Source organism: Pseudophryne corroboree, chromosome 6 (genome assembly GCF_028390025.1).
Source record: "Pseudophryne corroboree isolate aPseCor3 chromosome 6, aPseCor3.hap2, whole genome shotgun sequence".
Taxonomy (NCBI): domain Eukaryota; kingdom Metazoa; phylum Chordata; class Amphibia; order Anura; family Myobatrachidae; genus Pseudophryne; species Pseudophryne corroboree.
Window position 1 is genome coordinate 428,324,079 of NC_086449.1, and position 23,219 is coordinate 428,347,297.

Genomic DNA, 23,219 nt, shown 5'->3' on the forward strand with positions numbered 1-23,219 from the left:
TTCTCCACACAATCCTCAGCCTTCCATATGCCTCTTAAGTAGGCATCATCTGTCCATTGCATATTCTACAGGACACGTCAAGCAGAAATCGACATAGCTTCGACTCTAGCTCTAGGACCCAGTAGACTCATGTCTCTTTGGGCATGTTTTATATATATATATATATATATATATATATATACATATATATCTCTTAAGACAGCATCTTTAATATATATACATATATATATATATATATATCTCTATATATCTCTATATATATATATATATATATATATATATCTCTATATATATATATATATATATATATCTATATATATATCTAGTGTTCACTCTAGGAGTGAAAAGGGGCAGGGCGCCGGACTCCAGGGGCACATGTGCGAGCGTCCGAAATGGGGGCGCGGCCACGCAAATTAGGGGGCGCGGCCACGCCTCCGTCATTTTAGGGGGCGGTGCGGCCCACAGACGCTACTATAGAGAGCGTCTGTGGCCGGCGACGTCACTGTTGGGGGCGTGCCCAGCACCTCCGTCGGTGCTGGGCTTCCCCCAGCCCTCTCCCAATGCGTGAATGGTGGCCCGCGCGCATGCGCACGGCATCTATACACGCCGGGAGGGCAGGGAGCGGGCGGCTGTTCTAGCAGGGCGCCGCAAAAGGGGCAGGGCGGGTTTTGCCTGTTAAAAAACGGGCAGGGCGCGGCGCCCTGCTAAAACAGCCTAGAGTGAACACTATATATCTCTATATATATATATATCTATATATATATATATATATATATATATATATATATATACACATACATACACACACACACACACATACATACTAGGGTCTCAATCTCTGCTGATAAGGTACCTGCCAACGCTGCCACAGCGCTATAAACCCATGCCGACACAATCGCCGGTCTGAGTACTGTACCAGAATGTGCACGCTATCTGCAGGATCCCTGAGAATAGCTGTTACGTCAGGGCTACCTTTTGGGCAAACGTGACACCCTAGGGGAAGATTCCAATCGTATCCTGGCCCTAGTGGGGAAAGGATACTCCCTGAGAATTCTTTGAGAAAACTGCAGTCTCTTGTCTGGAGATTCCCGCTCTTTTTCATCATGAGAGGAGGGAAATTTACCTCAGCTTTCTTCCCCTTAAACATGTGTACCCTTGTGTCAGGGACAGATGAGTCATCAGTGATATGCAAATCATCTTTTATTACAATAATCATATATTGAATACTTTTCTGCCATTTTGGCTGTAACTTTGTATCATCGTAGTCGACACTGGAGTCAGACTCCGTGTTGATATCAGTGTCTATTATTTTGGATAGTGATCATTGAGAGACTCTGAAGGTCTCTGCGACATAGGGACAGACATGGGTAGATTCCCTGTCTGTTCTCTAATCTTTTGTGCAATAAATTCACCTTAGCACTTAATTACACATATCCAAACAGGTGTCGGCGTTGTCGACGGAGACACCCTCTCACACACATATTTGCTCCATCGCCTCCTTAGGGGAGCCTTTTACCTCAGACATGTCGACACACGTACCGACACACCACACACTCAGGGAATGCTCATCTGAAGACAATTCCCCCATAAGGCCCTTTGGAGAGACAGAGAGAGAGTATGCCAGCACACACCCCAGCGCTATTAACCCAGGAATAACATAGTAACTTAATGTTAACCCAGTAGCTGCTGTTTATATAGATTTTTGCGCCTAATTATGTGCGCTCCCCCTCTCTTTTTACCCTCTTCTACCGTGTAACTGCAGGGGAGAGGCTGGGGAGCTTCCTCTCAGCGGTGCTGTGGAGAAAAAACATGGCGCTGGTGAGTGCTGAGGAAGAAGCCCCGCCCCCTCGACGGCGGGCTTCTGTCCCGCTTTCATGTACAACTTTTTGGCGGGGGCTCATACATATATACAGTGCCAAACTGTATACATGCAAACTTTTGCCAAAGAGGTCTCTAATTGCTGCCCAGGGCGCTCCCCCCTGCGCCCTGCACCCTTACAGTGACCGGAGTATGTGGGTGTAGTGTGGGAGCAATGGCGCACAGCTGCAGTGCTGTGCGCTACCTCAGTGAAGACTGGAGTCTTCTGCCGCCGATTTCGAAGTCTTCTTGCTTCTTTCACTCGGCTTCTGTCTTCCGGCTCTGCGAGGGGGACGGCGGCGCGGCTCCGGGATCGGACGACGAGGGTGAGATCCTGTGTACGATCCCTCTGGAGCTAATGGTGTCCAGTAGCCTAAGAAGCAGGACCTATCTGCAGAGAGTAGGGCTGCTTCTCTCCTCTCAGTCCCACGATGCAGGGAGTCTGTTGCCAGCAGAGCGCCCTGAAAATAAAAAAAACCTAACAAAATACTTTCTTATAGCAAGCTCAGGAGAGCTCACTAAACAGCACCCAGCTCGTCCGGGCACAGATTCAAACTGAGGTCTGGAGGAGGGACATAGAGTGAGGAGCCAGAGCACACCAGAATCTAAATTCTTTCTTAAAATGCCCATGTCTCCTGCGGAGCCAGTCTATTCCCCATGGTCCTTACGGAGTCCCCAGCATCCACTAGGACGTTAGAGAAAATCCCAACAGCTCTGAATCAGCCAATTAGTTTCTTAGGTTTTCCACCTTAAATTAAATAGGTTTTATTTCAATGTTAGACTGTTAACACACTGGACAATGGGGGTAATTCCAAGTTGATCGCAGCAGGAATTTTGTTAGCAGTTGGGCAAAACCATGTGCACTGCAGTGGAGGCAGATATAACATGTGCAGAAAGAGTTAGATTTGGGTGGGTTATTTTGTTTCTGTGCAGGGTAAATACTGGCTGCTTTATTTTTACACTGCAAATTAGATTGCAGATTGAACACACCACACCCAAATCTAACTCTCTCTGCACATGTTAAATCTGCCTCCCCTGCAGTGCACATGGTTTTGCCCAACTGCTAACAAAATTCCTGCTGTGATCAACTTGGAATTGCCCCCAATATTTTATTCATTGATAAATTAGTTATCTACTGATTGGGACAAGGGATCTGCTGGTCTTTCCAGGATGAAAACTTCTTAGAATTTATACACAATGTCTTCCTTATAAAAATAACTACAACATCACTGTCTGATAACAATCATAAGCTATCAAAAAATACTATTTAAAATGATACATTTCACCCAAATAATTTTTTCAATACGTTACCAGACTTCAAGGCGTTTATTTATGAAACCCAGCGCTTCTGATCGTGTTTATCCCCAAAATATAAAAGAGCAATGCTTTTACTAGCAAGACAGAGATGGTTGCACTTTTAAACACGATCAGAAGAGCCAGGATGTAAAACCCAATGCTTTGCAAGAGTCAGGACACAAAACAAGAGGCCAAACAGTGCAAATTATATGTTGTGAGGTTATATGCCTGTGTTACAGCCCGCTGGGCAGCCTGTGTTAGACCCAGGTCCGGGTTGTTGACAGGTGACCTGGATGCTGCCTCTCTTCCAGCCGCATGGCCATACAGTTCCCCGTCTGGCGCTTGGCAACAGGGACGCAGCAGGAGCAATGCCCGCCGGGTAAGTGGAACCGGGACGATGGGCGTAGATGGAGTTACCGGTTGCTAGGCAATGCAAGTTAAACAGCTTCCGAATCTCAGCTTAGATTTAGTGGATGTGCAGAAATGCAGGTGCACGTCATTAGAGAATTACTGTTTCCCCCTCACTGCCTGCTTGATTATAGTTTACCTTTGCTGTGTAGACCACTGAACCCTGTATGTCTTTGGTCATTGTCCTGTGGATACTCTGCCGGGAACCCTGTCTGTCAGTGTCCAATATTCTGCTCTGCCTGCTTATCCCTGGTCCGGTAAGGCGTTACCATCTGCCAACCACAGCTCCTCGGCTGGGATCTTACATACCTCTGCACCTGCTTAGACTGGGGATTTTCCAACTCATACCTAATACTTCGGCAGTTGTGTGCATCATTCTCAGCATTATTCAGTACAAATCGGGGTCTTGAGACTATTGGGTGAGCTTCTACTGCTGGAGGTATTAAGTCCAGGTGGCCCCCTAAATAACGGTGTACATGTCCAGTACTAAGGGAACAGCAGGGGGTTGTTATTGCGGGAAGACCCTCTTGAGGGCTCTCAGAGAGTCTCATTCCAATAGTTCTGGAGTTCCCCGCAACATCTAGCAAGTCCAAGCATCAGCACACTCATCTAGTGCAAGTTTTTCCTCACTCAAGTCCAAAACCACAATTCTAAGTCCAAGAGTCTCAACGCCAAGTGAATCCAAGGTTCTAAAAAGCCTGTTTATGCATAAACCAGACAGATCAGTACTCATAGATGATAGCGTGCAGAAAATGCTACTTTCTGATTGAAAATACATCAATTTTTTGGGGGGGACTGAATGAAGACATGACACAGCCATGTTCTCATTCAAGTGGTAAAAAGTGTTAGTTTCTGGTTGCATTTCTAGGTTAGTGGGGAAATGCAGTTATTCTTACCTAAAAGTACTGTCTGGATGTGAACTGCAATCTCTAACTAAAGTTCTTGTGAAATGTCAAGACACAGAATAGTATATAAGCAGCACTGCACACTGGAAGTAGTCGGCATATTCACTTCCTTCACAAAATCATTATGGAGCTAAACAGGAAAACCATGATCTTCAACGACTACTTGAGTGGTCTGCGACAGCAGGAGAGCTTTGACCGGCTGCAAGCTGCTTTTGGGTAGGAAGAACATTCCTGAACCACTGTGCTTGAGTGGTTTAAAGAATTTAGATGCGGGAGACGACTTCTGGAGACTAGTAGCGCTGCGGTCGACCTACAGTACTGTTGCAAAAGTTTTAGGCAGGTGTGGAAAAAATACTGCAAAGTACAAATGCTTTAAAAACAATAAACTAAAAATAAAGTGTTAATAGTTTATTTTTTATCAATTAACAAAATTCAAAGTGAATGAACAGAAGAGAAATCTAAATACAATCAAAATTTGGTGTGACCACCACCTCCTTCAAAACAGCATCAATTCTTCTATGTGTACTTGCACAAAATGTTTGAAGAAACTCGGCAGGGAGGTTGCTCCAATCACCTTGGAGAAGTAACCAAATATCTTCTGTGGATGTAGGTTTGATCAAATCCTTCAGTCTCTTCATGTAATCTCAGACAGAGCCGATGATGTTGAGATCAGGGCTCTGTGGGGGCCATAGAATCACTTCCAGGACTCCTTGTTCTTCTGAAGATATGCTGAAGATAGTTCTTAATGACATTGACTTCATGTTTGGGGTTGTTGTCCTGCTGCAGAATAAATTTAGAGACTCCTTGATGGAACTGCATGATGAATAAGTACACAGAACATGGGCCCTTATTCTGAGATTTCAGATAATCCGTCAGTTAACGTGCATCTTCAATGTTCTGGGGTCTGCGCAGGACCCACAATACCACACGCATTTCCCTCAAGCCTCTGCCAGCCCAATTAGGGGGGCGGTGTAGGGGCGTTCCTGGCCAGCGTTTGCGAATATCAGTAAGGAAACAGTCTTCCATAGCCGAACTGCAGTTACGTTAAAAAATAAGAATTTACTTACCGATAATTCTATTTCTCGGAGTCCGTAGTGGATGCTGGGGTTCCTGAAAGGACCATGGGGAATAGCGGCTCCGCAGGAGACAGGGCACAAAAGTAAAGCTTTTCCGATCAGGTGGTGTGCACTGGCTCCTCCCCCTATGACCCTCCTCCAGACTCCAGTTAGGTACTGTGCCCGGACGAGCGTACACAATAAGGGAGGAATTTTGAATCCCGGGTAAGACTCATACCAGCCACACCAATCACACCGTACAACTTGTGATCTAAACCCAGTTAACAGTATGATAACAAAAGGAGCCTCTGAAAGACGGCTTCCTACAACAATAACCCGATTTTTGTAACAATAACTATGTACAAGTATTGCAGAATAATCCGCACTTGGGATGGGCGCCCAGCATCCACTACGGACTCCGAGAAATAGAATTATCGGTAAGTAAATTCTTATTTTCTCTATCGTCCTAGTGGATGCTGGGGTTCCTGAAAGGACCATGGGGATTATACCAAAGCTCCCAAACGGGCGGGAGAGTGCGGATGACTCTGCAGCACCGAATGAGAGAACTCCAGGTCCTCTTTTTGCCAGGGTATCAAATTTGTAGAATTTTACAAACGTGTTCTCCCCCGACCACGTAGCTGCTCGGCAGAGTTGTAATGCCGAGACCCCTCGGGCAGCCGCCCAAGATGAGCCCACCTTCCTTGTGGAACGGGCATTTACATATTTTTTGCTGTGGCAAGCCTGCCACAGAATGTGCAAGCTGAATTGTACTACAAATCCAACGAGCAATAGTCTGCTTAGAAGCAGGAGCACCCAGCTTGTTGGGTGCATACAGGATAAACAGCAAGTCAGATTTCCTGACTCCAGACGACCTGGAAACTATATTTTCAGGGCCCTGACAACATCCAGCAACTTGGAATCCTCCAAGTCCCTAGTAGCCGCAGGTACCACAATAAGCTGGTTCAGGTGAAACGCTGACACCACCTTAGGGAGAAACTGGGGACGAGTCCACAGCTTTGCTCTGTCCGAATGGACAATCAGATATGGCTTTGTGAGATAAAGCCGCCAATTCTGACACTCGCCTGGCCGAGGCCAGGACCAACAGCATGGTCGCTTTCCATGTGAGATATATCAAATCCACAGATTTGAGTTGTTTAAACCAATGTGATTTTAGGAATCCCAAACTACGTTGAGAACGCCCAGTGCCACTGGAGACATCAAAAGGGGGTTGTATATGCAGTACTCCCTTAACAACTTCTGGACTTCAGGAACTGAAGCCAATTTCTTTCTGGAAGAAAATCGACCGGTCGAAATTTGAACCTTAATGGACCCCAATTTGAGACCCATATACACTCCTGTTTGCAGGAAATGTAGGAATTAACCTAGTTGAAATTCTTCCGTGGAGCCTTCCTGGCCTCACACCATGGAACACATTTTCACCTAAGCAGTGATAATGTTGTGCAGTCACCTCCTTCCTGGCTCTGACCAGGGTAGGGATGACCTCTTCCGGAATGCCTTTTTCCCTTAGGATCCGGCGTTCACCCGTCAACGCGGCTGCGGTAAGTCATGGAACAGACATGATTCTTGCTGAATCAAGATCCTTTCTAGTATCTCTTGAAGTTCCGGGTACCAAGTTCTTCTTGGCCAAACCGGAGCCACGAGTATAGTTCTTACTCCTCTCCTTCCTATCATTCTCCCTACACTGGGTATGAAAGGCAGAGGAGGGAACACATACACCGACTGGTACACCCACGGTGTTACCAGAGCGTCCCAGCTATTGCCTGAGGGTCTCTAGACCTGGCGCTTCATGTGGGACGCCATCATAACCACCTTTGGTCTTTCCCAACGGTTTACAAACATGTGGAAACTTCCAGATGAAGTTCCCACTTTTCCGGGTGGAATTCTAGTTGTCCACTCCCGGAATGAACACTGCTGACAGTGTTATCACATGATTTTTCGCCCAGCGAAGAATCCTTGCTGTCATTGCCCTCCTGCTTCTTGTGCCGCCCCGTCTGTTTACGTGGGCGACTGCCATGATGATGTCCTACTGGATCAGCACCGGTTGACTTTGAAGCAGAGGTCTTCCTAGGCTCAGAGCATCGTAAATTGCCCTTAGCTCCAGTATATTCATGTGGAGAGAAATCTCCAGACTTGACCACACTTCCTTGGAAATTTCTTCCCTGTGTGACTGTTCCCCAGCCTCTCAGGCTGGCATCCGTGGTCACCAGAACACAGTCCTGAATGCTGAATGTGCTGCCCTCTAGACGATGAGCACTCTGCAGCCCCCACAGAAGAGACACCCTTGTCCTTGGAGACAGGGTTATCCGCTGATGCATCTGAAGATGCGATCCGGACCATTCGTCCCGCAAATCCCCCTGAAAAGTTTTTGCGTGAGATCTGCCGAATGGAATCGCTTCGTAAGAAGCCACCATTTTTCCCAGGACTCCTGTGCATTGATGCACTGATACTTGGCCTGGTTTTAGGAGGTTTCTGACTAGGTCGGATAACTCCCTGGCTTTCCCCTCCAGGAGAAATACCTCTTTCTGGACTATGCCCAGAATCATTCCTAGGAACAGCAGACGTATCATCGGAAAACAGCTGCGATTTTTGGAATATTTAGAATCCACTCGTGCTGTCGTAGAACTACTTTAGATAGTTCTTTTCCGACCTCCAACTGTTCTCTGGAAACTTGCCCCTTTCAGGATATCGTCCAAGTAAGGGATAATTAAGATGCCTTTCTTCTTTTAAGAATCATCTTTTCGGCCATTACCTTGGTAAAGGCCCGGGGTGCCGTGGATAATTCAACGGCAGCGTCTGAAACTGATATTGACAGTTCTGTATCACGAACCAGAGGTACCCTTGTTGAGAAGGGCAAATTTGGACATGGAGGTAATCCGTGATGTCCAGGGACACCATATAGTCCCCTTTTTTCCGGTTCTCTATCACTGCTCTGAGTGACTCCATCTTGATTTGAACCTTTTTATGTAAGTGTTCAAAGATTTCAGATTTAGACTATGTCTCACCAAGCCGTCTGGCTTCAGTACCACAATATAGTGTGGAAGACTAATACCCTTTTCCTTGTTGTAGGAGGGGTACTTTGATTATCACCTGCTGGAAATACAGCTTGTGAATTTTTTTCCCAATACTGCCTCCCTGTCGGAGGGAGCCGTTGGTAAAGCAGGCTTCAGGAACCTGCGAGGAAAAAATGTCTCGACTCTCCAATCTGTACCCCTGGGATAATACTTGTACGATCTAGGGGTCAACTTGCGAGTGATCCCACTGCGTGCTGAGACTCTTGAGACTACCCCCCCACCTCACCTGAGTCCGCTTGCACGGCCCCAGCGTCACGCTGAGGACTTGGCAGACGCGGTGGAGGGCTTCTTTTCCTGGGAAGGGGCTGCCTGCTGCAGTCTACTTCCCTTTCCTCTATGTCTGGGCAGATATGACTGGCCTTTTGCCCGCTTACCCACATGGGAAACGGAAGGATTGAGGCTGAAAAGACAGTGTCTTTTTCTGCTGAGATGTAACTTGGGGTAAAAAGGTTGGATTTCCCAGCTGTAGCCGTGGCCCCCAGGTCCGATGGACCGACCCCAAATAACTCCTTCCCTTTATACGGCAATACTTCCATGTGCCGTATGGGATCTGTATCACCTGACCACTGTCGTGTCCATGACATCTTCTGGGAGATATGGACAACGCACTTATCTTGATGCCAGAGTGCAAATATCCCTCTGTGCATCTCGCATACATATATATAGAATGCATCCTATTAAATGCTCTATATCAATAAAATATTTTTAGTCAGGGAATTCGACCAAGCCAACCCAGCACTGCATCTCCAGGCTGATGGCGATCGCTGGTCGCAGTATAACCACCGTATGTGTGTATATACTTTTTAGGATATTTTTCCAGCTGCCTATCAGCTGGCTCCTTGAGGGCGGCCGTATCTGGAGACGGTAACGCCACTTGATAAGCGTGTGAGCGCCTTATCCACCCTAAGGGGTGTTTCCCAACGCGCCCTAACTTCTGGCGGGAAAGGGTATAACGCCAATATTTGCTATCGGGGTAAACCCACGCATCATCACACACTTCATTTTATTTTATCTGATTCAGGAAAAACTACAGGTAGTTTTTTCACTCCCACATAATACCCTTTTTTGTGGTACTTGTAGTATCAGAAATATGTAACACCTCCTTCATTGCCCTTAACGTGTGGCCCTAATGAGGAATACGTTTGTTTATTCACCGTCGACACTGGATTCAGTGTCCGTGTCTGTGTCTGTGTCGACCGACTGAGGTAATTGGGCGTTTTTTTAAAAACCCCTGACGGTGTTTCTGAGACGCCTGGACCGGAACTAATTGTTTGTCGGCCGTCTCATGTCGTCAACCGACCTTGCAGCGTGTTGACATTCTCACGTAATTCCCTAAATAAGCCATCCATTCCGGTGTCGACTCCCTAGAGAGTGACATCACCATTACAGGCAATTTCTCCGCCTCCTCCAACATCGTCCTCATACATGTCGACACACACGTACCGACACACAGCACACACACCTGGAATGCTCTGACAGAGGACAGGACCCCACTAGCCCTTTGGAGAGACAGAGGGAGAGTTTGCCAGCACACACCAAAAAACGCTATAATTACATAGGGACAACCTTATATAAGTGTTTCTCCCTAATAGCATCTTTATATATATATTTATATCGCCAATTAGTGCCCCCCTCTCTGTTTAAACCCTGTTTCTGTAGTGCAGTGCAGGGGAGAGCCTGGGAGCCTTCTCTCCAGCCTTTCTGTGAGAGAAAAAATGGCGCTGTGTGCTGAGGAGATAGGCCCCGCCCCTTTTCCGGCGGGCTCGTCTCCCGCTCTTTAGTGAAGTTTGGCAGGGGTTAAATATCTCCATATAGCCTCTGGGGGCTATATGTGAGGTATTTTTAGCCAGTATATTGGTTTACATTTGCCTCCCAGGGCGCCCCCCCCCAGCGCCCTGCACCCTCAGTGACAGCGTGTGAAGTGTGCTGAGAGGAAAATGGCGCACAGCTGCAGTGCTGTGCACTACCTTTAGAAGACTGTCAGAGTCTTCAGCCGCCGATTCTGGACCTCTTCTAACTTCAGCATCTGCAAGGGGGCCGGCGGCGCGGCTCCGGTGACCATCCAGGCTGTACCTGTGATCGTCCCTCTGGAGCTGATGTCCAGTAGCCAAGAAGCCAATCCATCCTGCACGCAGGTGAGTTCACTTCTTCTCCCCTAAGTCCCTCGTTGCAGTGATCCTGTTGCCAGCAGGACTCACTGTAAAATAAAAAACCTAAGCTAAACTTTCTCTAAGCAGCTCTTTAGGAGAGCCACCTAGAATTGCACCCTTCTCGGCCGGGCACAAAAATCTAACTGGAGTCTGGAGGAGGGTCATAGGGGGAGGAGCCAGTGCACACCACCTGATCGGAAAAGCTTTACTTTTGTGCCCGGTCTCCTGCGGAGCCGCTATTCCCCATGGTCCTTTCAGGAACCCCAGCATCCACTAGGACGATAGAGAAAATTTGCTTTAATCTTGGTCTACATTTGGTGCTATTTTGATAATGGTCAGCCAGGTGAAGGAATGCTCATGACAGATGTCCTCTGTACGTCTAATAACCATAAAGTAGATTATAACTATTGTGTCAATAACTGGAAGATCGCTCTCTAATACTGCTGAAACAGCAGGCAAGAGATAAACTATCAATCTAAATAGGTTCCTGAGCTTTTTTTTTTCAAAGAGGTGAAGTCTGTATAGAGACATCAATACTTTGCGTACACTAAACATGACACTATATCTCTGGTCCAAAGTAACGCAAATACATCCTTACATACTTTTCCTAAAACAGAATCAAAATAAAAAGAAAATACACACAATACAAACATCATACCTGCTTACAGCCTCACCCAAGAAAATGTTGGTACAAGATTTATCCTGCGTTCCTTGTAGGGTGGAGGCATAAAAAACACTTAACCTAAGGGTAAGAAAAATAACACAATGTATTTGTAATAAACCCCAGATGCTCATGACACAACCACTCTTTCACTTTAACCTCTTTTAATCTGCACTAATCAAAATGAAAGGTAGTTACTCAAAATGATAAATCATAATACAATAAAACTCTAAATGTTGAGGCTGATTTTGTAATTCAGATTAGATGCAAGCAGCGACCACAGCCCTATTTTTTTTGTGTGGAGTAAAAATAAGAATTTACTTACCGATAATTCTATTTCTCGTAGTCCGTAGTGGATGCTGGGGACTCCGTCAGGACCATGGGGGATTAGCGGCTCCGCAGGAGACAGGGCACAAAAATAAAGCTTTAGGATCAGGTGGTGTGCACTGGCTCCTCCCCCTATGACCCTCCTCCAAGCCTCAGTTAGGATACTGTGCCCGGACGAGCGTACACAATAAGGAAGGATCTTGAATCCCGGGTAAGACTCGTACCAGCCACACCAATCACACCGTACAACTTGTGATCTGAACCCAGTTAACAGTATGACAAAACGTAGGAGCCTCTGAACAGACGGCTCACAACAATAACAACCCGATTTTTTTGTAACAATAACTATGTACAAGTATTGCAGACAATCCGCACTTGGGATGGGCGCCCAGCATCCACTACGGACTACGAGAAATAGAATTATCGGTAAGTAAATTCTTATTTTCTCTAACGTCCTAAGTGGATGCTGGGGACTCCGTCAGGACCATGGGGATTATACCAAAGCTCCCAAACGGGCGGGAGAGTGCGGATGACCCTGCAGCACCGAATGAGAGACTCCATGTCCTCCTCAGCCAGGGTATCAAATTTGTAGAATTTAGCAAACGTGTTTGCCCCTGACCAAGTAAATGCTCAGCAAAGTTGTAAAGCCGAGACCCCTCAGGCAGTCGCCCAAGATGAGCCCACTTCCTTGTGGAATGGGCTTTTTCTGATTTTGTCTGTGGCAAGCCTGCCACAGAATGAGCAAGCTGAATTGTACTACAAATCCAGCGAGCAATCGTCTGTTTAGAAGCAGGAGCACCCATCTTGTTGGGTGCATACAGGCTAAACAGCGAGTCAGATTTTCTGACTCCAGTCGTCCTGGAAACATATATTTTCAGGGCCCTGACAACGTCAAGTAACTTGGAGTCCTCCAAGTCCCTAGTAGCCGCAGGTACCACAATAGGTTGGTTCATGTGAAAAACAGAAAACACCTTAAGGAGAAATTGAGGACGAGTCCTCAATTCTGCCCTGTCAGAATGAAAAATTAAGTAAGGGCTTTTATATGATAAAGCCGCCCATTCTGACACACGCCTGGCTGAAGCCAGGGCTAATAGAATCTTCACCTTCCATGTGAAATATTTTAAGTCCACAGTGGTGAGTGGATCAAACCAATGTGACTTTAGGAAACTCAAAACAACATTGAGATCCCAAGGTGCCACTGGGGGCACAAAAGGAGGCTGTATATGCAGTACCCCTTTTACAAACGTCTGAACTTCAGGCACTGAAGCCAGTTCTTTCTGGAATAAATTTGACAGGGTCGAAATTTGAACCTTAATGGACCCTAATTTTAGGCCCATAGACAGTCCTGTTTTCAGGAAATGTAGGAAACGACCCAGTTGGAATTCCTCTGTAGGGACCTTCTTGGCCTCACACCACGCAACATATTTTCGCCAATTGCGGTGAAAATGTTTTGCGGTTACATCCTTCCTGGCTTCGACCAGGGTAGGGATGACTTCATCTGGAATGCCCTTTCAGGATCCGGCGTTCAACTGCCATGCCGTCAAACGCAGCCGCGGTAAGTCTTGGAACAGACAAGGCCCCTGCTGGAGCAGGTCCTTTCTTAAAGGTAGAGGCCACGGTTCTTCCGTGAGAATCTCTTGAAATTCCGGGTACCAAGTCCTTCTTGACCCATCCGGAACCACGAGTATCGTTCTTACTCATCTCCTTGATTCTCAGTACTTTTGGTATGAGATGTATAGGAGGGAACACATACCATGACTGGTACACCCACAGTGTTACCAGAGCGTCCACCGCTATTGCCTGAGGGTCCCTTGACCTGGCGCAATATCTGTCTAGTTTTTTGTTCAGGCGGGACGCCATCATGTCCACCTTTGGTTTTTCCCAACGGTTTACAATCATGTGGAAGACTTCCCGCTGAAGTCCCCACTCTCCCGGGTGGAGGTTATGCTGAGGAAGTATGCTTCCCAGTTTTCCACTCCCGGAATTAACACTGCTGAGAGTGTTATCACATGATTTTTCGCCCAGCGAAGAATCCTTGCAGTTTCTGCCATTTCCCTCCTGCTTCTTGTGCCGCCCTGTTTTCGTGGGCGACTGCCGTGATGTTGTCCCACTGGATCAATACCGGCTGACCTTGAAGCAGAGGTCTTGCTAAGCTTAGAGCCTTGTAAATTGGCCTTAGCTCCAGTATATTTATGTGGAGAGAAGTCTCCAGACTTGATCACACTCCCTGGAAATGTTTTCCTTGTGTGACTGCTCCCCAGCCACTCAGGCTGGCATCCGTGGTCACCAGGACCCAGTCCTGAATGCCGAATCTGCGGCCCTTTCATAGATGAGCACTCTGCAGCCACCGCAGAAGAAAACACCCTTGTCCTTGGAGACAGGGTTATCCGCTGATGCATCTGAAGATGCGATCCGGACCATTTTCCCAGCAGATCCCACTGAAAGGTTCTTGCGTGAAATCTACCGAACGGGATCGCTTTGTAAGAAACCACCATTTTTCACAGGACCCTTTGTGCAATGATGCACTGATACTTTTCCTGGTTTTAGGAGGTTCCTGACTAGCTCGGATAACTCCCTGGCTTTCTTCTCCGGGAGAAAACATCCTTTTCTGGACTGTGTCCAGAATCATCCCTAGGAACATTAGACGTGTCGTCGGAAAAAGCTGCGATTTTGGAATATTTAGAATCCACTCGTGCTGTCGTAGAACTACTTGAGATAGTGCTACTCCGACCGCCAACTGTTCTCTGGACCTTGCCCTTATCAGGAAAGCGTCCATATTTCTTTTAGGAAGAATCATCATTTCGGCCATTACCTTGGTAAAGACCCGGGGTGCCGTGGACAATCCAAACGGCAGCGTCTGAACTGATAGTGACAGTTCTGTACCACGAACCTGAGATACCCTTGGTGAGAAAGGCAAAATTTGGACTTGTAGGTAAGCGTCCCTGATATCCAGTGACACCATATCGTCCTGGTTCGCTATCACTGCTCTGAGTGACTCCATCTTGATTTGAACCCTTGTATGTAATTGTTCAAATCTTTTAGATCTCACCGAGCCGTTTGGCTTCAGTACCACAATATAGTGTGGAATAATACCCCTTCCCTTGTTGTAGGAGGGGTACTTTGATTATCACGTGCTGGGAATACAGCCTGTGAATTTTTTTCCAATACTGCCTCCCTGTCGGAGGGAGACGTTGGTAAAGCAGACTTCAGGGACTTGTGAGGGGAAGACGTCTCGAATTTCCAATGTACACCTGGGATACTACGTGTAGGATCCAGGAGTCCACTTGCGAGTGAGCCCACTGCGTGCTGAAACTCTTGAGATGACCCCCCACCGCACCTGAGTCCGCTTGTATGGCCCCAGCGTCATGCTGCGGACTTGGCAGAAGCTGTGGAGGACTTCTGTTCCTGGGAATGGGCTGCCTGCTGCAGTCTTCTTCCCTTTCCTCTAACCCTGGGCAGATATGACTGGCCTTTTGCCCGCCTGCCTTTATGGGTACGAAAGGACTGAGACTGAAAAGACTGTGTCCTTTTCTGCTGAGATGTGACTTGGGGTAACAAAAGTGGATTTTCCAGCTGTTGCCATGGCCACCAGGTCCGATGGACCGCCCCTTTATACGGCAATACTTTCATGTGCCGTCTGGAATCTGCATCACCTGACCACTGTCGTGTCTATAAACATCGTCTGGCAGATATGGACATCACATCTACTCTTGATGCCAGAATGCAAATATCCCTCTGCGCATCTCGCATATATAGAAATGCATCCTTAAAATGCTCTATAGTCAATAAAATATTGTTCCTGTCAAGGGTATCAATATTTTCAGTCAGGAAATCCGACCAAGCCCCCCCAGCGCTGCACATCCAGGCTGAGGCGATTGCTGGTCGTAGTATAACACCAGTATGTGTGTATATACTTCTTAGGATATTTTTCAGCTTCCTATCAGCTGGCTCCTTGAGGGCGGCCGTATCTGGAGACGGTAACGCCACTTGTTTTTATAAGCGTGTGAGCGCCTTATCCACCCTAAGGTGTGTTTCCCAACTCGCCCTCACTTCTGGCGGGAAAAGGTATACCTCCAATAATTTTCCATCGGAGGAAACCCACGTATCATCACACACTTTAATTTATCTGATTCAGGAAAAACTACAAGTAGATTATTCCCACCCTACATATTACCCTTATTTGTGGTACTTGTAGTATCAGAAATATGTAACACCTCCTTCATTGCCCTTAACATGTAACATGTGGCCCTAAAGGAAAATACGTTTGTTTCTTCACCGTCGACACTGAAGTCAGTGTCCGTGTCTGTGTCGACCAACTGAGGTAAATGGGCGTTTTTACAAGCCCCTGACGGTGTCTGAGACGCCTGGACAGGTACTAATTTGTTTGCCGGCCGTCTCATGTCGTCAACCGACCTTGCATCGTGTTGACATTATCACGTAATTCCTAAATAAGCCATCCATTCCGGTGTCGACTCCCTAGAGAGTGACATCACCCATACAGGCAATTTGCTCCGCCTCCTCACCAACATCGTCCTCCTACATGTCGACACACACGTACCGACACACAGCACACACACAGGGAATGCTCTGATAGAGGACAGGACCCCACTAGCCCTTTGGGGAGACAGAGGGAGAGTTTGCCAGCACACACCAAAAACGCTATAATTATACAGGGACAACCCCTTATACAAGTGTTTTCCCTTATAGCATTTTCACATATGTAATCATATCGCCAAATAAGTGCCCCCCCTCTCTGTTTTAACCCTGTTTCTGTAGTGCAGTGCAGGGGAGAGCCTGGGAGCCTTCCTCTCAGCAGAGCTGAGCAGGAAAATGGCGCCGTGTGCTGAGGAGAATAGGCCCCGCCCCCTAAAACGGCGGGCTCTTCTCCCGGAGTTTGTGAGATCTGGCAGGGGTTAAATACATCCATATAGCCTCAAGGGCTATATGTGATGTATTTTAGCCATAAAAAAGGTATAATACATTGCTGCCCAGAGCGCCCCCCCCAGCGCCCTGCACCCTCAGTGACCGCTGGTATGAAGTGTGCTGACAACAATGGCGCACAGCTGCAGTGCTGTGCACTACCTTATGAAGACAAAGTCTTCTGCCGCCTGTTTCTGGACCTCTTCAACTTCGGCATCTGCAAGGGGGGTCGGCGGCGCGGCTTCGGGACGAACCCCAGGGTGAGACCTGTGTTCCGACTCCCTCTGGAGCTAATGGTGTCCAGTAGCCTAAGAATCCAATCCATCCTGCACGCAGGTGAGTTGAAATTCTCTCCCCTAAGTCCCTCGATGCAGTGAGCCTGTTGCCAGCAGGACTCACTGAAAATAAAAAACCTAAAAAACTTTTTCTAAGCAGCTCTTTAGGAGAGCCACCTAGATTGCACCCTGCTCGGACGGGCACAAAAACCTAACTGAGGCTTGGAGGAGTGTCATAGGGGGAGGAGTGTCATAGGGGGAGGAGCCAGTGCACACCACCTGATCCTAAAGCTTTATTTTTGTGCCCTGTCTCCTGCGGAGCCGCTAATCCCCCATGGCCCTGACGGAGTCCCCAGCATCCACTTAGGACGTTAGAGAAATTACTATTAAGGGATATGTCTACTCAGAGAGGAATATGATAATGCATCAATAACTCAACATAACTGCAAATTAGGCAAATCAAAATCTCACACAACTGCTTGAAACCACTTTACTTTAGCTCACTCAACGAGCTAGACATTAATATATATATATATATATATATATTTATACACGTACATAAATAAATATATATATATATATATATATATATATATATATATCTCTCTCTCTCTCTAGTACAGAACGACCCGGCACTCGCAGACCCTTGATGCAGTGTATATTGCTGCCGATGCCTTCCCACAGGGTTGCTGCCCAGCAGTATGAAAGAACAAGACGGGCGGCACTCGGAGCCTGGATTTTAGTAGGTAAAGTGCAGTGACCTCAACATCAACGTTTCGGGGTCACAACCCTGACGACGGGGCTGTGACCTCGAAACGTTGAGGTTGACAATAAAGTCACTGCACTTTACCTACTAAAATCCAGGCTCCGAGTGACGCCCATTTTGTATGTGTGTGTATGTATATATGTATATATATATATATATATATATATATATATATATATATATATATATATATACATACATACATATACACACACACACATACATACATGTATACACACACACACACACACACACACACACACACACACGTTGAGTATCCCATATCCAAATGTTCCAAAATACAGAATTTTTGAGTAGGACTGAGTTAGTGAAACCTTTGTTTTCTTATGGCTCAATGTACACAAACTTTGTGGATTAAACAAAGTTAATAAAAATATTGTATTTAGTGACCTTCAGGCTGTGTGTATAAGGAGTATATGAAAAATAAATGAATTGTGTGCATGTACACACACTTTGGGGTCGATTCAATTCACCGACAGTTGAATAGCGCCGGGAATTAGCTCCCGGCACTATTCAATACAGCGACAAGTGACCCTCAATTGTCGGGAATTCTTCTCTCACCCCCGGGGGATAAGAGAAGAAATCCGACAAAAGTTCTGCCGCACGACCGGCGTGGGGCTGATTCTGTCGGGAATCAGCATCGCGGCAGGGAGTTAAGTCAGAGAATGCCCGTTCTCCCGACAATTCAACCTGTTAAGTCTGGGAGAACGGGCCTACGCCGACTTAACTTGAGCTGAATTGAATAGCGACGGGAGCTAACTCAGGCATTATTAGCAGACAGGATTCCGGCGTTGGTATCCCGACTGCCAGCAATTTAACTGCATCCCATATATTATATATATATATATATATATATACACACACACACACACACACACACACACACACACACACACACACACACACTATGGGGGTTATTCAGAGATGAACGCAGATCACTGGGGGTTATTCAGTAAGGAATGCAGATTCTTCTAAAAAGTAGAATCTGCAAACTTTTCTATCATATGCTGGGGCCGCCCATCGCAGGGCAAGGTCGCCCAGCATGCTAAATGGCCTGCCCAGTGGCTTAGACCACAATTTATTTGCGGTCGCAACTGTGGACAACCCCCTGCAACCGCAGCTAGGCTGCATATGCAGGCGGTCCGCTGCCATTTTCTTGATCGGAGCGGCTGCGAGTGATGTCAATGTCTTTTAAGGATTATGTCTATACAGAGAGGAATATGCCTCTGTCTGTCAATGAGGCAGAGGCATTCGCAGTGCATTGGCTTCTAGTGCAGTGCCGCCAACGCCGGAGTTATTGCAGTCGTATTGATTAGCAATGCGACCTGAATAACCCACTCTGTGCAGACCAGTCAAGTTCTTGCACACCTATATCACTGTCCAAGGCTTAGTCAGGGACGTGCAGTCAGGGGAGGCAGGGGAGGCAGTGCCTCCCCTGTCATTAATGAGTAAAATAATACAAAGAAGATACTTATGACACATAAGTATCTTCTTTATTATTTTACCTATCATTATATCTGTTAAAATCAGTTTGGGAGGCACCGATCGTGGTGCCTCCCGTAGTGATTGGGAAAGGTATGGGGAGCGGGGGGCGGGCGCAGGCGGGGCCTAGCAATGGGCTGGAAAAGCCCATTGAAATAACATGGGAAAGCGGCACCATTAGTGGTGCCGCTTTCCTACAGGGACGTGCTTTCAACCTATGAAAGCACGTCCCTGTGAGTGAAGCCACAGTGATTGGCCAGCGGATCCGTCACTGGATCCGCTGTCAATCACTGTGTGGGCGTCGGTACCAGTGGAGGTGCGGGCGGCGGAGGTGCGGGATGCGGCGGGCCGGGCGGCGGAGGTGCTGGCGGCGGAGAGGCGGGCGGCGGTAGGACGCGGCTTTCAGGCTCCTTGTGCAGAGTTTGGCAGCGGAAGCGGTACCCATTTCAAAAATGGCGCCTCAGCGTCATTTTTGAAATTCAAGATGGCCGCCGCGAGCCAATCATGGCTCGCCGCGTCATCGCCCCGCCCCCTCCCGCTGACTTATATAAGTCAGCGCGAGGCAGCGGCTGTCAGTCCGACGGCGGAGGAGGAGCGGAGAAGACCTCCTACAGACTGAAGACGCCGTGGAAGTCCAGGATGGGCGGCGGCTATGCAAAAGAGCTTAGCAGCCGCCGCCCACCAGGTGAAGATGCTGGAAGTCCTGGGAAGGCGGCGGCCATGCAAAAGAGCTTAAAGGCCGCCGCCTCCCAGGTGAAGACGTCGTGGAAGTCCTGGATGGGCGGCGGCTATGCAAAAGAGCTTAGCAGCCGCCGCCCACCAGGTGAAGACGCCGGAGGAAGACCCCAGAAGCCCTGGGGAGGTGGCGCCCCCCCAGGTGAAGACGCCGGAAGCCCTGGGAAGGCGGCGGCCATGCAAAAGAGCTGAAAGGCCGCCGCCCCCAGGTGAAGACCCAGTTTAATAAAGGATTTTTTAAAGAATGTGTCGTATTTTTTTTTTAATATTTTCTTTACAGGTGGACTACAGGTGCCAGCGGGCCCTTTATGTCCGGGCATGCTGGCACTTGTGGTTCTCCAAGTGCCAGCATGCTGGGGCAAGCTTGCTGGGACCTGTAGGCCACCTGTAAAGAACAATATTACTATTCTTTGCAGGTGGACTACAGGTGCCAGCGGGCCCTTTATGTCCGGGCATGCTGGCACTTGTGGTTCTCCAAGTGCCAGCATGCTGGGGCAGGCTTGCTGGGACCTGTAGGCCACCTGTAAAGAACAATATTACTATTCTTTGCAGGTGGACTACAGGTGCCAGCGGGCCCTTTATGTTCGGGCATGCTGGCACTTGTGGTTCTCCAAGTGCCAGCATGCTGGGGCAGGCTTGCTGTGATCTGTACGCCATCTGTAAAGAACAGTATTAGCATACAATGAACCCCGCACCCACCGCCACCAGGGGTGCGGGGCATAGCACTGGGCTATCAGCCCAGTGCTGGTTGTTGCTCGGGAGGGGGGACCCCATTTTGATTTTTTGGGGGCCCCACTTTCCGAGGAATTCCAGCCCTGGGCTGACTGGTTTGGGGGGTGTTTAATGGCATGGCAGGGGGACCCCACACTGAGTGTCTCCCCTGCTATTGCATTATCCCCCCTGGCTGGTTCTGCCTGGTGCTGGTTTTGGTGGTGTGGGGGGGACTGCACTTTTTTTTTTTTTTTCGGTGTGGGGGAAGGGGGGGGGGGGGGGGTTTAGCTGCAGTGCCTCCCCAGGCCCTGACCTCACGTCACTGGGCTTAGTACATCTCCACCAATATCAGATGGCAATACTAAAATCCACTACATATAGAAAATAAAAGAGTATGCAAGGGGGTACATGGAAGGGTAAATGGGAGCCAGGGTTGCTCGAAAACCGTACAAAACACCATATACAAAATGATTAAACATTTCAATGATATAAAATTCCCAACCAAATATGAATAAACATAAATAGAGAGTTTTATGGCCAAAACTAAAAAAAATTAAGTTTTTAATCAATACAGAAAAACGTTCAATAAGTTATATTCATTAAGCCCCGCAGGGCCAGCTTAACAATGGGGCATTTCAATACATTTCTGTATCAAAGCTAGCATTTACACCACTGCAGATTGGTCAAAAGACATATTAATGCCTTCTAAAATCATAGCAGTTCCTAATGCCTTTAGGTAACTGCAAATACACATGGATTATGAATAGATGATGACATTCACCAGTATTGCCTAACTGCCTCTAACAGGCACTGAAGCAGATAGATATGTTTGTTGCTTGCACATACATATATTCTGTTTTTGCATATATGTACAGTTGTGCTCATAAGTTTACATACCCTAGCAGAATTTGTGATTTTCTGGCCATTTGTCAGAGAATATGAATGATAACTCACAAACTTTTCTTTCCCTCATGGTTAGTGGTTGGGTGAAGCCATTTATTGTCAAACAACTGTGTTTACTCTTTTTAAATCATAATGACAACAGAAACTACCCAAATGACCCTGATCAAAAGTTTACATACCCCCGTTCTTAATACCGTGTATTGCTCCCTTTAACATCAATGACAGCTTGAAGTCTTTTGTGGTAGTTGTGGATGAGGCTCTTTATTTTCTCAGATGGTAAAGCTGCCCATGCTTCTTGGCAAAAAGCCTCCAGTTCCTGTAAATTCTTGGGCTGTCTTGCATGAACTGCACGTTTGAGATCTCCCCATAGTAGCTCAATTATATTGAGGTCAGGAGACTGAGATGGCCACTCCAGAACCTTCACTTTATTCTGCTGTAGCCAATGACAGGTCGACTTGGCCTTGTGTTTTGGATCATTGTCATGTTGGAACGTCCAAGTACGTCACATGCGCAGCTTCCGGGCTGATGAGTGCAAATTTTCCTCCAGTATTTTCTTATGACATGCTGCATTCATCTTGCCATCAATTTTGACCAAGTTTCCAGTGCCTTTGTAGCTCACACATCCCCAAAACATCAGCGATCCTCCTCCGTGTTTAACAGTAGGAATGGTGTACCTTTCAGCATAGGCCTTGTTGACTCCTCTCCAAATGTAACGTTTATGGTTGTGGACAAAAAGTTCAATTTTGGTCTCATCACTCCAAATTACTTTGTTCCAGAAGTTTTGAGGCTGGTCTCTGTGTTGTTTGGAGTATTGTAAGCGGGATGCTTTGTGGCATTTGCGTAGTAATGGCTTTCTTCTGGCAACTCGACCATGCAGCCCATTTTTCTTCAAATGCCTCCTTATTGTGCATCTTGAAACAACCACACCACTTTTTTTCAGAGAGTCCTGTATTTCTACCTGACTGATTTGGTTTCCACAGAATCCCTCGTTTTCCACTTCTTAATTAGTGTTTGAACACGGATGATTGGCATTCTCAATTGCTTGGATATCTTTTTATATCCCTTTCCTGTTTTATACAGTTAAATTACCTTTTCCCGCAGATCCTTTGGCAATTCTTTTGCTTTCCCCAAGACTCAGAATCCAGACACGTCAGTGCAGCACTGGATGAAAGATGCAAGGGTCTTTCAGGAGTCCAGAAACTCACTGACCTTTTATACACACACACTGATTACAAGCAAACAGATCACAGGTGAGGACGGTTACCTTTAGTAGCCATTCAAACCCATTTGTGTCAACTTGTGTGCATATTATCAGGCCAAAATCTCCAGGGTATGTAAACTTTTGATCAGGGTCATTTGGGTAGTTTCTGTTGTCATTATGATTTAAAAAGAGTAAACACAGTTGTTTGACAATAAATGTCTTCACCCAACCACTAACCATGAGTGGAAGAAAAGTTTGTGAGTTATCATTCATATTCTCTGACAAATGGACAGAAAATCACAAATTCTGCTAGGGTATGTAAACTTATGAGCACAACTGTATCTCTCTCCCTCTATAAAAGGCAAATACAACTGACTCATCACAAAATCTCCTAAACCATAAGGACTAGAAACTTGAAATGTGGATAGTAGCTTGCTTTTGTGACGTAGGCACA

The 23,219-nt window shown here is 47.0% G+C and overlaps 1 protein-coding gene across 11 annotated transcripts in view; it reads right to left on the reverse strand.

Moving 5' to 3' along the window:
* Nucleotides 1-23,219, reverse strand: part of SRPK2 (SRSF protein kinase 2) — a 379,930-nt gene that overhangs the window by 250,722 nt on the left and 105,989 nt on the right. For 8 of the 11 annotated variants that reach the window (XR_010179379.1, XM_063927027.1, XM_063927032.1 and 5 more), the window contains exon 3: nucleotides 11,422-11,505. The exons of 2 other annotated variants lie outside the window; for them this stretch is intronic. Coding sequence is in view for 7 of the 9 variants with exons in the window: in XM_063927027.1 (XP_063783097.1) it covers nucleotides 11,422-11,505 (84 nt within the window). In the remaining 2 variants the exon portion in view is untranslated. Of the gene's footprint in view, nucleotides 1-11,421; nucleotides 11,506-23,219 lie in introns of those variants that run through there. One more of the 11 variants, XM_063927030.1, reaches the window with a different exon arrangement.